The 14,672-nt window shown below is 47.4% G+C and overlaps 1 protein-coding gene across 2 annotated transcripts in view; it reads left to right on the top strand.

The window, feature by feature from the left end:
* The window catches only part of SLC3A1 (solute carrier family 3 member 1), a 186,386-nt gene that overhangs the window by 125,259 nt on the left and 46,455 nt on the right, over positions 1-14,672 (top strand). For both annotated transcript variants that reach the window (XM_068127931.2, XM_068127930.2), the window contains one exon: positions 9,790-9,914. In XM_068127931.2, coding sequence (XP_067984032.1) covers positions 9,790-9,914 — 125 coding nt within the window. The remainder of the gene's footprint in view (positions 1-9,789; positions 9,915-14,672) is intronic.

The following is a 14,672-nucleotide window of genomic DNA, read 5'->3' as shown; positions in this document are numbered from 1 at the left end:
GCCTCAGAGCTGACACATTCACAATCGCGAAGTCGTATGTACTCCCCATACGTGTTTCCTTCATTATAAAAACTACCAAGTCAACAGTTAAAAGGATTTTGAGCCGATAGGTGTTACGGCCTTGGCAAGATCGATGGAGACAGCGATCTGTTAGCTTATACACCGCCCAAATAGCTATGTGGAATTCTCTCATGTAGAGATTAAACCCACATCGTTTGAACTTTGTCCGAGGTCATTATTTACTTTTAATGATGTTTATATATGAATCAAAAAGAAGATAATTGGTTTTCGGTTGTCCTTTCCGCATATCTCGTGGGATTGTGAATTGGAGAGACGACCGTGATGGTGGGGAGGGGGTTGGCATTCTCTCAAGCAGGGATTCAACCCATGTCCTTATAAAAGGTCTGTGTCCAAGGCCACCAAGTCCGATCGGTGCAGCCGATCGGTGCAGCTGTGCAGCGATCGGTGCAGCCGTTTGTGCGGCACCCGGGAAAATAACGTTATGTGGGAGTCCAAACCTGAAAATGCTGGAGGCCAAAGCTGAAATTGGAAAAACAATATAGCCTATGTTACTCCAGGGGATGCCAGGATTACCCACCTAAAAATATTGTTGCGATCGGTTCAGCCGTTTTTGCGGTGCCTTTGAACGGACGGACGGACGGACATTTGGTGAATTATAGTAAGACTAGTGGGGTCACCCATGGGAATCCCACGGGCATGGACGTGTGTGAAATTTGGACATCTTGTTTAGATGCTGCACATTAAATTTTACAAAATGGTTACTGGCAATTCATCAGATCAAGAAATGGTGTAATGAACACAATTTATTTATTTCACATAATGTGTGACACCTCACTCCTCTCCACCTGACACTCGCCTCTCTCCACCCTCAGGCCTCTCCAATCCCACTCCCCTCCAATATCTCCTCACACTCCTCTCCAATACTTCCTCACACTCCTCTCCAATCCCTCACACTCCTCTCCAATCGCTCCTCACTCTCCTTTTCCAATCGCTCCTCACTCTCCTTTTCCAATCGCTCCTCACTCTCCTCTCCAATCGCTCCTCACTCTCCTCTCCAATCGCTCCTCACTCTCCTCTCCAATCGGCCCTCTCTCCAACCCCTCGCTCCTCGCTCTCCATCACCTTGCTCCTCGCTCTCCAACCCCTCGCTCTTCGCTCTCCAACCCCTTGCCCCTCGCTCTCCAACCCCTAGCTCCTCGCTCTCCAACCCCTCTCCCCTCGCTCTCCAACCCCTCGCCCTCCAACCCCTAGCTCCTCGCTCTTCAGCCCCTAGCTCCTCGCTCTCCAACCCCTAGCTCCTCGTTCTCCAACCCCTCGCTCCTCGCTCTCCAACCCCTCGCTCCTCGCTCTCCAACCCCTCACCCCTCGCTCTCCAACCCCTAGCTCCTCGCTCTCCAACCCCTAGCTCCTCGCTCTCCAACCCCTAGCTCCTCGCTCTCCAACCCCTTGCCCTCCAACCCCTAGCTCCTCACTCTCCAACCCCTCGCCCCTCGCTCTCCAACCCCTAGCTCCTCGCTCTCCAACCCCTAGCTCCTCGCTCTCCAACCCCTCGCTCCTCGCTCTCCAACCCCTCGCTCCTCGCTCTCCAACCCCTCGCTCCTCGCTCTCCAACCCTTAGCTCCTCGCTCTCCAACCCCTCGCTCCTCGCTCTCCAACCCCTAGCTCCTCGCTCTCCAACCCCTAGCTCCTCGCTCTCCAACCCCTAGCTCCTCGCTCTGCAACCCCTCGCCCCTCGCTCTCCAACCCCTCGCTCCTCGCTCTCCAACCCCTAGCTCCTCGCTCTCCAACCCCTAGCTCCTCGCTCTCCAACCCCTCGCTCCTCGCTCTCCAACCCCTCGCTCATCACTCTCCAACCCATTGTGAAAATTAAAGATTTAAAATAAACCTATTTAAAGTGTATGCGCACATAACTAATAAAAAAAAAACGAAGAAATATCTCTCGGTAATTTCCTGAAACATATTTTAGTTTGTACTTCCGGATAATAATGTTGAATGAAATAAGAACGAAAAAATATGTCGTTTTGTGACAACTGTCATCAAAAGTAAAAGTAATATATCTTAACGGAAAAGAAAAAGCGAATTTTTAACATGTCGACATTTTCCCCGACTGTTATTTTAGGCGGTGTATTTTCGTGTATCATCGTGGCGTGATCTTTAAAAATATATCTGCATTTTCCCGTGTGTGCGTGAATGTTCTCAATTATTTCTGAGACCGAGTCTAAAACCATCGATAAAAATTAAATCAGATGGCGAATTCGAGATTGTCACGTATGAAGCTGCAAATATTCACCGTTGTATCCCAACACCGTGACCGCGGGTTTTTTTTTCGTTTTCCGGAAGTTACGGCCCAGCTCGGATGGCGCTGTTGTGAATCGGGCCTGTATCGGGAGAGTCAATAAACGTGTGCTACAATCGATCGTCGTCTGTCGAGATACCTTACATGGCGAGGAGGATAAACATCTAGACCATGACTCTTTCGGCCATATCGATGAACTAGACAATCATGAGGGAGATTTTGACACGTATTCTGAGCGGTTGTCTTTCTACTTCGAGCCGAGGCGAACGGCATCGCGACCGAAGCCCGGATGAAGGCCGTCTTCCTGTCCGTTTGCGGGGATGAGACGTTCACACTCGTTAAAAACCTGATTCGGCCTCGGACAATCTAGGAGCTCACGTATGCAGAGCTCAAGGCCGCTTTGAAGGAACATTGTAATCCATCTTCAGTCATCCTGTGTCGGTTTAATTTTTACATGTGCAGACAGCATCAAGGTCAGTCGATCGCAGACTTCATTGCACACCTCAAAAAACTGTCACATCTGTGTGAGTTTGGGGACACGATTGATGACATTCTCCGTGATTTGCTGGTGGTTTTTTTTTTTTTTTGTGTACAGAGTCGAGGCTCGTGAAAGAGCTAACATTTATCAAACAAACAAATCAAACAAACAAGCAAACAAAGTATATAAAAAGGGGAGCGGTCAACAAGATGGGGAGAGAAAGGGAGGAAGCACACAAACACAACATTTGAGAGCAGGGACATCGGGAGATGTTTTTGGAGGGAGAGGGCCTGGGGGGAGGCAGGATAGGTATAAAACGCAAGGACACCAAGGACTTCCAGGAAAGAAGTCAAAAGTCACCTCAAAAAAGTGGATTTGTGGTGAAATTAGCGGGGGTAGAAAAGATCAAGGTTTTGGATTGGGGAAGATAAGAGATGGTCGTGAACAGCCGTTTTAAAGACCTGGAGGGAGGAGTGGGATTGAAGAGAGTGAGGGAGTTTGTTCCAGAGGCGGGAGAAAAGAGGAATGAAGGAGTGAAGGTGAGCAGAGAGTCTTGATTTTGGCAGTTTAACCATAAGAGGGTTGCAGGCAGATCTTGTGCGACCTGCAGGAATATTTGGGGGACAGCCCAGAGAGAGCTGGGGGAGCAAGGCCGGAGAGGAGTCGGTAGAAGACGGAAAGACCACCAACCTGCCTGCGGTGATTAAGTGAAAGGCCCTTGGAGTTAGCTTAATCGCGGGAGATTCCAATGATTCTGAACGCTTTGGTTTCAACAGCGTGAAGACGAGCTAGGTGTGAGGCAGGAGCACCGGCCCAGAGGGGAGAGCAGTACTCCATTGAGCTGCGGATGAAAGCCTTGTATGTGGTGAGGAGCTCAGGGGTGCCAAGGAAGGACTTCGCACGACGGAGGATGCCCAGTCGGCGACTGGCTTTGGAGGCCAGCTTGGAAATGTGGTTTTCCCAGGAAAGATCATGGCAGATAGTGAGACCCAAAAGCTTGAGAGACAGAACTTCTTGGAGAGGATTATTCAGAAAGTAGATGGGAGGGTTGTCCAGTCGGTCTTTTCGGAGAGACATCGTAAGAGTGTGAGATTTGTCAGGATTGAAAGACATGTTCCACTTGTTTGCCCAGTCTGTGATTTTGTCCAGGTCTGCAGAGAGTGAGGAGGCTGCAGACTGCCGATCTGAGGGATGAGGAATGGAGCGGCAGAGAGTGGAGTCATCAGCAAAGAGATAGAGAGGATTTTCAAGAGAGTCAGAAAGATCATTGATGAAGACCAGAAAAAGCACAGGGCCCAGAACACTGCCTTGGGGAACTCCAGCCTGAACAGGAAGAGGAGATGAGAGAAACTCATTCAGGGCCACACGTTGACGACGACTAGAGAGGAAGTCCGCCAGCCATGCGTGGAGATTTCCATGGATACCAAAGGAGGAGAGTTTGGTGAGCAGAGCGGGGTGCCAGACCGTATCGAAGGCACGTGATATGTCGAGGGAGACGGCTCTAATTTCCTGTTTGGCATTGAGGACCTCCATCCATTGTTGAGACAGCAGAAGCACCATGTCCAGAGGAGAGTGACCTGGTCTGAAACCAAATTGATGATCAGAGATCAAGCCATTGGAGAAGAGGAAAGATTTCATATCCAAAGCAATGATGGATTCCATGACTTTGCTGATAATTGGGAGAAGGCTGATTGGACTGTAGTTGCTAGGATCTGTTTTTGCACCTTTTTTGTGCAAAGCGGTGATGTTGGCTGATTTCCAAGCAGATGGCAGTTGACCTTGAGCAAAAGAGAGGGCGAAGAGAACAGAGAGAGGGAGTGAAAGAGCGGAAGAACAGGATTTTAGGACCCATGGGCTGATGCTGTCAGGTCCAGTTGCAGAATCAGAGTCGAGGGTTGACAGAAACTTTTCCACCTTGTCAGGAGGAAAGGACACGGAGTCCAGGAGCAGCTGGGTACGACTGGGTTGGAATGTTTGATGACCGCACTCGTGGACGCCTGCTTGCTGAGAGAAGACTGACGTTCCAAAATGCCAGAGACACCGCCATTTCCATGGAAAGTGCTGAACGCAACGCTACAAGCATCGGTGCCACTGCTCGTCTGGTACCAGCCCTGCTGTGAATCGGTTGGATCATGATCAGCCAAAACGTTGGAACAAGGCTCATCGTCAGAAGCCAGTGCAGTCTCAAACCCACAACAAATGTTTTCGGTGCAACGGAAAGCACCCTCTGGAGACGTGTCGGTTCAAAGATGCAACCTGCCATTTCTGTTCGAAAACTGGCCATATTGCTCCAGCTTGCATCACTCGCAAATCGGGAAAAGGGAAAGCTGCTGACAAGAAGATTCATCAGTTTATCGGTTCGGAGGAACCTGAGCTTGACCAGGTGAGCTCTGTTTCCGACAACTCAGTCATTTGACCTGTTTCATATTGATTCTCACCATAAGCGGGACCCTCTTCTTGCCACTGTTGTCGTCAACAATCGACCATTGCAAATGGAGGTCGACACTGGTGCGGCCGTCTCGCTCATCAGCCATGCTGTTTTCACAAACCTGTGGAGTGATGCTGACCGACCCCATCTGAAACCTACTATCTATGGACTCTCCACCTATACAGGTGAGAAGATTGTTCCCTGCGGTACATGTGACGTCTGGGTGGGCTACGATAACCGTGAGTTTCACCTACCCCTGATCATCATTCCTGGAAAGGGCCCTTCCTTACTCGGCAGGGACTGGTTGCGCATAATTCAACTGAAGTGGAAAAGCATTCATCAACTCCGGGCAGCCAACGTTTCTCCTACCGCAGCATACACACTCAAAAATGTGCTGGATACGTACCCGGATGTCTTCAAGGATGAGCTTGGAACCTTGAAAGGACATACGGCTAAACTCAGTGTTGACCGGATGCCAATCCTATATTTTGCAGAGCTCGCCCAGTCCCTTTCGCCCTGCGGGAGCGGATTGACAAGGAACTGGATTATCTTGAAAATCAGGGCATCATCGAGCAAATCCAGTATGCCGAATGAGCGGCGCCCATCGTTCCGGTCATAAAATCGGACCAGTCCATCCGCATATGTGGAGATTATAAAATGACCGTGAACAAGTGTTCTTCATTGGATAAATATCCAATCCCGGGGATCGAAGACTTCTATGCTCGTCTCACGGGAGGCAAGACCTTTACGAAATTCAATCTCAAATCCGCCTATACAGCTCCGCTTGGACGAGAATTCGAAACAGTATCTTACCATCAACACACATCGTGGGTTGTACAGGTACCACCGACTCAGATTTGGAGTGAAATCTGCACCTGGAATTTATCAGCGTGTCATGGACAGTTTGTTTGCCACCGAACGCAACTTCGTTTGTTACCAGGATGATATTCTGGTTACTGATCGTATGGTCGCGGAACATCTACAAAATCTGGATAGAGTTCTGAAGAAGATTTCGGACGAAGAAGCCTACGTTTGCGTCGAGACAAGTGCAAGTTTATGGTGCCATCAGTCACGTACCTGGGTCATACGATTGATGCCAAGGGTCTACACCCGACAGATGAGAAAGTCCGAGCTATCAAGGATGCTCCGGCTCCACGAGACGTAACCGAATTGAAGTCATACCTCGGTTTGCTTCAGTTCTATGGTCGTTACATTCCGAATGTGACCGACGTTTTGGGCGCCCTTTATCGGCTTTTGAAGAAAGGAGTCTCCTGGAGCTGGGGGTCCACTGAACAATCAGCATTCCAGACCTCTAAGGATCTGCTCAAATCGTCCAATGTTCTCGTTCATTTTGATCCAGAGAAGGCTCTTGTGCTGACATGCGATGCCTGTCGGTATGGAGTGGGGAGTGTAATATCACACGTGATGCCTGATGGTACGGAAAGACCTGTTGCATTTGCATCCAGAACATTGTCCCCTGCAGAGAAGAACTATTCCCAACTTGACAAGGAAGGATTGGGAATCGTTTTCGGCGTCAGCTAATTTCGCCAGTACCTTCTTGGACATCATTTCACGATTCGCACTGATCACAAGCCGCTGATCAGTCTGTTTGTTCCAACTAAGGCGACACCTGACACACTACCGCCCAGGATCATCCGCTGGTCCCTGTTTCTCACTGCTTATGACTACACCATATGTTATAAGCCCGGTTCGTCTATCACAAATGCAGATGCCATGAGTCGGTTACCCCTTCCAGAATCCGTTGATGATTCGCCTACACCAGGATCCATTATCACACTGATGGATCATCTGGAAGATTGTGCTGTCGATTCCGGCCAGATCCACACTCATACTCGACGAGACCCCGTTCTGTCCAGACCTGTCCAGGCTGTACAGCTTGGATGGCATTTGCTACCTGAGGGTGACCCAGCTTTTGCGTCTTTTAAAGCACGTAAAAACAAACTCAGTGTGAAAAATGTTTGCCTACTCTGGGGATGTCGTGTCGTGATCCCGGAAAATCTGCGTTCCTGTGGAAAATCTGCGGAAATCTTCGGAAAAATCTGCGGAAAATCTGCGATGAAATCCATGACGGTCACCCCAGGATTGTGAAGATGAAGTCACTCGCCAGGAACTATGTGTGGTGGCCGAATCTTGATGCTGATATCGAACATCATGTTTGACATTGTTACCCCTGCCAGAGGACCCGGAGGAATACACCTGCGAAAGCGCCACTGCATCCCTGGGAATGGCCCAGCGAACCGTGGCATCAGATACATCTCAATTATGCCGGGCCTATTAACGGCAGCATTATTCTAATAATTACGGACGCCCACACAAAATGGATGGATGCCTATGTGACGCGTGGTACTACGTCAGCCATTGTCATCGAAAGACTCAGACGCTGTTTCGCCACTCATGGTCTGCCCAGGATGATCGTGAGTGATAACTGTACGTGTTTTTCCAGTTTCGAGTTTGCCGAGTACACACGTCGGAACGGCATCAAACATAAGTTTGTCAGCCCACATCACCAGGCTTCAAATGGCTTGGCCGAACGATCCGTGGGAATCATCAAATCCGGATTGCAGAAACTTCAGGAGGGAACCCTGGTAACAATGCTTTCTCGTCTCCTGTTCAAATACCGCATCACGCCACAATGAACAACCGGTGCAGCTCCGTCTGAGTTATTGATGAAACGACACTTGAGATCGACACTTGACAATCTCAAACCAGACATATCATCAAATGTTTATCAGAGCCAGCTTAATCAAAAGTTGGTGCATGATAAGTCGTCCAACAGTCGCTGTATCAACATAGGAGATCAAGTGTTTTCCCTTAAATTTTGGTGCAGGTTGGACGTGGCTACCGGGGGACATCATCGAGAAACCAGGTCCATTGTCCTGCGCGATTCGCCTGCACGACGGGCGTGAAATTCGTCTACATCAGGACCACATAACCTACCGTCACTGTCAGTCGATAGAGCCTGAAGCATCATCACAGTCAGAACAACAGTTAGACCCGCCACTGCCGGAGATCGTCGTGGCCGCTCCAGCCGGCTCGGATGCCCCGAAAACCTCTGCGAACGCTACACCCTTCGTGGAGACCAAAGGAATCACTTCGGAATCTGTATCCACTGGTACACCGCGACGCTCAATGTGTGAGAGAAAAGCACCCGACCGTTTGAATCTTTGAATATGTTCTATTTTCACGTTGACATATGTTCTATTTTCACGTTGACACATGTTCTATTTTCACGTTGACACATGTTCTATTTTCACGTTGACACGTTCTATTTTCACGTTGACATACGTTCTATTTTCACGGTGACACCTGTTCTATTTTCATGTATTTTCATTATTCTCATAATCGTTTGCACACATATTTTCACATGTTTTGGAAATGTTGCTTTTGAAATGTCAATTTTGGAAGTCTAGCACATATTGCTCTTGGTAATTTTGGACTTAAAGGGGAGGATGTCATGTATGAAGCTGCAAATATTCACCGTTGTATCCCGACACAGTGACCACGGGTTTATTTCCGTTTTCCGGAAGTTATGGCCCAGCTCGGAAGGCTTCCGCTGTGAATCGGACCTGTATCGGGAGAGTCAATAAACGTGTGCTACAATCGATCGTAGTCTGTCGAGATACCTTACAGAGATAAAATCGTGAGGGTGACTCAATGAATGGGCTTTATTTTACAGGCCTTTGAGAATTCATTTCGTTCTATAAACGGAAACTTTCATGGGATTTTCCTCCCGTTTTTTTTCAACCGAGTCTAAAACTATGTTAGCGACTGTTCAAAATGAAATGATAAAACGAATTAGAGTTGAAATAAACCTGTGTGAGAGAGAAAGACAGCACGGGCCTAACGAAACAGGCCTCAGAGCTATTCGAGTTAATAAAATGGTGGATATTTGTTTACATGAAGCCTCTCCAAGAATGGGTGGAGATACTCTGCAAACGGAGTAAGCCACACCCCCAGACAGACAGACAGACAGACAGACAGAATCACCTTCGCCTATTATAATATAGATAATATAAATAGCAATGCAAAAACTCAAATTACTTACAATAATATAAATAGCAATCCAAAAAGTCAAATTGCATCCAATAGAATTAACAATGCAAGGGTAAATTACATAAAATCCGAATAACAATGGAAAAGTCAGATTGCATAAAATACAAATGGCAATGCCAAATTAAAATTGCATGCATTACCTGCTTGAAGCCCCGGGGGAGTGGGGGTGGGGGGTGGGGGACAAGAGTGCAATTTAATCATGTCGATACAGATGTTGCTCCCGGAAGGCAAGCGTTTTAGTTGAAATTGATTCGCTATAGAAGAATAAACCTAATTTTATATTTGTACCCACTCCATGATATTTTTAAAAGGAGAGAGACCACAGTCAGACATCTATGAATATAGTAGAAAAATATGGGAAGTGAAATTATGTTTGGTTTGTTTCTTTTTTTTTAGTTTTAATTTTTCACAAAATGTTTTGATTGTAAAGTAAATTATACACCGCCTGAAGCAGCAATCTTGTGGTGCTCGTCTGTCTTTTCATACATGCAGAAAACTGTGATACACTATGATGACCTTTACCATGACTACACTACAACTCAGCTGGGTCTGCATGATGTGATTCGTGAATGGCGGGCTTTGCTCAACAAGAAGAGTGGAGAAGCTGGAAAATATCGGTGAGGGTTTGGTGGACACCTCTGCTTGAGGACAATAGTAGTGCTAGGTACAAAAGCAAATGCTGTTGCAGTGGAGTACTTGCATTGATAAAGTGCTGCCGTGGATGTTTGTATGATGGGTAGGATGGAGTAGGGAGGGGGAGTTCTAAATACTGTCCTGTCAGTAACTAGTTAATACTAGCCTTGGACGAACAGCCAAACTGTTATAATTCCAGAGGCGAGTAGCCGAAAACTATCCTTAATCCCTTCCACTAATTATCACTGCTTCACCCCCCTATGTGAAGAACATTAAAACAACCTTAAGTTACAGCTTCCCCACTTAAGTACATCGAGATTTCTCCTATGCACCCACGGTCCATGCTACAATTATACAGTGCTACCTTTCCTACGGTATTTTCACCTACCCCCCCCCCCCCCCAGAACACACATTGAACATGAAAAACATGCACAGACACACAAAACATGCAAATAAGGGAGCGGGAGACAAGAGGGGGAGAGAGGGAAGCACACAAGCACAACAGAAGAGAACAGGGACGCTGGTAGATCTGTGGAGGGGGGAGGGCTAGGAGGGAAGGAGGGAGGAGTACATGGTATAAAGCAAATGAACACTTCTATGAACCACAGGAAAGAAGTTGGGGATTCAAAGAGGTGGATTTGGAGCATTTTAACTGTGGTAGAAAAGATCAAGGTTTTGGATGGGGGAAGATAAGAGATGGTGGTGAACAGCTGCTTTAAATACTTGGAGGTAGGAGAGGGATTGAAGAGAGAGTAGGAGTTTGTCCCAGAGGTGGGAGAAAAGAGGAGTGAAGGAGTGAAGGTGAGGAGAGAGTCTTGATTTTGGCAGTTTCACCAGAAGAGGGTAGCTGGCAGATTTTGTGTGTCCTGCAGGAATATTTGGGGGATAGAGCCCAGAGAGAGCGGGGAGGGGGGGGGGGGGGGAGCAAGGCTAGAGAGGAGTTGGTAGAAGACAGAAAGACCACCTGTACCTGCCTGCGGTGAGAGAGAGAAAGGCCCTCAGAATCGGCTTCGTCGCGGGAGATTCCAATGATTCTGAATGCTTTGGTTTCAACAGCGTGAAGACGAGCGAGGTGTGAGGCAGGAGCACCAGCCCAGGGGGAGAGCAGTATTCCATTGAGCTGCCGATGAAAGCTTTGTATGCGGTGAGGAGCTCAGAAGTGCACAGAAAGGATAGCTCAACAGAGGATGCCCAGTCGGCGACTGGCTATGGAGGCCATCTTGGAAATGTGGTTTACCCAGGAAAGGTTATGACAGATGGTGAGACCCAAACGCCTGAATGACAGAACTTATTGGAGAGGATTGTTGAGAAAGTAGATGGGAGGGTTGTCCAGTTGGTCTTTCTGGAGAGACATAGTGAAAATGTGAGATTTGTCAGGTTTCAAAGACATGTTCCACTTGTTTGACCAGTTTGTGATTTTATCCAGGTCTACAGAGAGCGAAGAGGCTGCTGCCTGTCGATCTGAGATTTGGGATATGGAGCGGCAGAGAGTGGAGTCATCAGCAAAGAGATAGAGAGGATTTTCCAGAGAGTCGGAGAGATCATTAATGAAGACCAGAAAAAGCACAGGTCCCAGAGCACTGCCTTGAGGAACTCCAGCCTGAACAGGAAGGGGAGAAGAGAGAATTCCATTCAGGGCCACACGTTGACTGTGACCAGAAAGGAAGTCTGCAAGCTATGCATGGAGATTTCCATGGTTACCATAGGAGGAGAGTTTGGTGAGCAGAGTGGGGTGCCAGACCGTATTGAAGGCACAAGATATGTCAAGGGAGACAGCTCTGATTTCCTGTTTGGTATTGAGGACCTCCATCCATTGTTGAGACAGCAGAAGCAGCATGTCCAGAGTAGAATGACCTGGTCTGAATCCAAATTTATGATAAGGGATCAAGCCATTGGAGAAGAGGAAGCATTTGATTTCAGAAGTGATGATGGATTCCATGACCTTGCTGATTATTGGGAGCAGGCTGATTGGTCTGTAGTTGCAAGGATCTGTTTTTGCACCTTTTTGTGTAAAGTGGTAATGTTTGCTGATTTCCAAGCATATGGCAGATGACCTTGAGCAAAAGAGAGAGTGAAGAGAATTCAGAGAGGGTGTGAAAGAGCGGCAGAGCAGTTGCAGAATCAGAGTCGAGGTTTGGCAGAAACTTCGCCACCTTGTCAGGAGAGAAGGACACAGAGTCCAGGAGCAGCTGGGGTCGACTGGGTAAGGTGGGTACAGGTAGAGATGGGTTTGGGACACAAGATTGAGGCAAACACAGAGTTGATGCATTCGGTTTTGTCACGTGCGTTGTCAGCTTTGTAGCCATTTGAGATAAGGGAGGGGATGGAGGGTAACAAACACCAGAAACAGATTTGACCAGACACCACCAGGATTTGGAGGAAGGAGACAGGTTTGAGGGTTCAGTCTTGAGAGTGGAGAGATGGTGCTTCCTGGCTCTCCTGAGGGTAGACACTCTTGTTCCGAGCTTTGTGAAAGGAACTGAGATTGCCTTCAGTTAGATTGGCCTTCGAAGAGGCAAAGGCAAGTTGTTTCAGGGCAACTGCCTCACCACAAGATTCAGTGTACCAGGACAGGAGGAAGGGTATGACAACTGAAGACGAGATGGGATAAATCTGTGCATGAGAGAGAGCAATTTACTTTGGAAGAATTCCCAGGAAGAGTTGATGTCAGAGGCAGTGGAGATAGGAGACCAGCCCAGATGATTGATGGCTGCTTGCAGTCCGTGCCAGTCGCTTGAGTCAAATGCCTGACTCGCGACGCTGAGGATGCTCTCTGAGAATGGCCAGAGAGATGTCCACTTTAACAATCAAATGATCAGAAGAACCGATTGGAGCAGAAGAACAGCAGCAGACATTTGCAGGGAAGTTTGTTATAACCAAGTCGAGAAGAGAAGATACTCCGTTGCTTGAGGTCGGAGTAGAATGTTGACATTGTCTGATGAGATTTGAGGGATGGGTGCCGTTTACTAGTCAGTGAGATACTTTTACTAGTCAGCATACAGTCGTGGCCATAAATATTGGTACCCTTGCACTTTTTTCAAATAACTCACAATTTTCTCCAATAATAAGTTGAAATTGACAAAAGTATTTGGTCTCCACAATTCTTTATTTAACTGTTAATATTACAGAACCTTTGTTTTTGATTCAGAACTTGATATATCCTTTTAAATCAGAAAATAAAAATAAATGGCATTGACAAAATTATTGACACCCTAGACTTAATATTTGGTATCACGGCCTTTGGACAAAATAACTGCAGTCAAGCGCTTCCTATAGCCATGAATGAGCTTCCTACACCTCTCTACTGGAAGTTTGGCCCACTCTTCTTGTACAAACTGCTCCAATTCTCCCAGATTTGAAGGGTGCCTTCTCCCAACTGCTGTTTTCAGATCTCCCCACAGGTGTTCAATGGGATTTAGATCTGGACACATTGCTGGGCACTTCAGAACATTCCAGCATTTTGTCTTCAACCATACCTGGGTGCTTTTTGAAGTGTGTTTGGGGTCATTGTCCTGCTGCAAGACACATGAACTCCGACGGAGACCCAGCTTTCTGACACGAGGTTGAACATTGCACTCCAAAATGCCTTGGTAACCTCCTGATTTCATGATGCCATGCACACATTCAAGGCACCCAGTACCTGAGGCAGCACAGCAACCCCAAAACATCACTGAACCTCCTCCATGTTTGACTGTAGGGAAGGTGTTCTTTTCTTTGAAGACTTCATTTTGTTTTCTGTAAACATAGAGATGATGTTCTTTACCAGAAGCTCTAATTTGGTCTTATCTCCCCACAGGACATTCTCCCAGAAGGATTTTGGCTTGTTCATGTGTGATTTGGAAACTCCAGTCGGGCTTTCTTATGTCCCTTTCTCAGCTTAGGTCTCCGACCATAGAACTCCCTTTCATTGAGTCGGCGGCGGATGGTGCGAGTTGAAACTGTCATACCTTGTGTCTGAAGGTCAGCTTGAATCTGTTTGGCTTGAATCGAGGTCCTTTCTCCACCATTCTAACAATCCTTTGCTGCAATCTTCGATCAGATTTTCTCTTGTGGCCACGTCCAGGGAGGTTGGCTACAGTACCAAGGGCCTTAAACTTCCTCATAACATTGCGTACGGTGTACACAAGAACATCAGGGTCTCTGAAGATGGACTTCTAGCCTTGAGATTGTCCGTGCTGGGCGACAATTTTGTGTCTGACCTCAGACAATTCTCTGGTTTTTTTTTTTACTTTTCTCCATGCTCACTGGTACACACAGTGACACAAAACAGCAGAATGACTCCTTTTCTCTTTTCAAACTGGTTGAATGGGTGATTTTTATATTGCCGACACCTGCAACTCACCACAGTTGAGTTCAATTCCACCAAAGTGAAGGAGAATTACCTGCTTAAAAATATAATAACCACCTTTAGAGGCCATGTTTCCCCGCAAAGCGGGGGTTGGCCTTTTTTGGGAACCGTGGTTGTTGTTGTTTTTTGGTCCCCTTTTTGAAGCAATGTTTTACGGCCGGATGCCCTTCCTGATGCCAACCCTTTTTGCCGCCTTTAACGACAAACAGGGAATTACCAGTGAACTGGTACTCAATTAGCCGACCTCGGAAGGATGACAGGCTGAGTCAACCCCCCTGGCGTTAATTCAGCGATCGACCAGGATTCGAACCCAGGATTCTAGGATCCTAAGCCGGCACCCTAGCCGCTAGCCCAACACCAGGGTTCAACATCCTGCATACCTGCTTGAAATCTA

Source organism: Myxine glutinosa, chromosome 9, assembly GCF_964187855.1.
Source record: "Myxine glutinosa chromosome 9, kmMyxGlut1.1, whole genome shotgun sequence".
Lineage (NCBI taxonomy): Eukaryota > Metazoa > Chordata > Myxini > Myxiniformes > Myxinidae > Myxine > Myxine glutinosa.
Note: the sequence above shows the minus strand (reverse complement) of the source record. Positions and strands in the feature narration are given on the sequence as shown.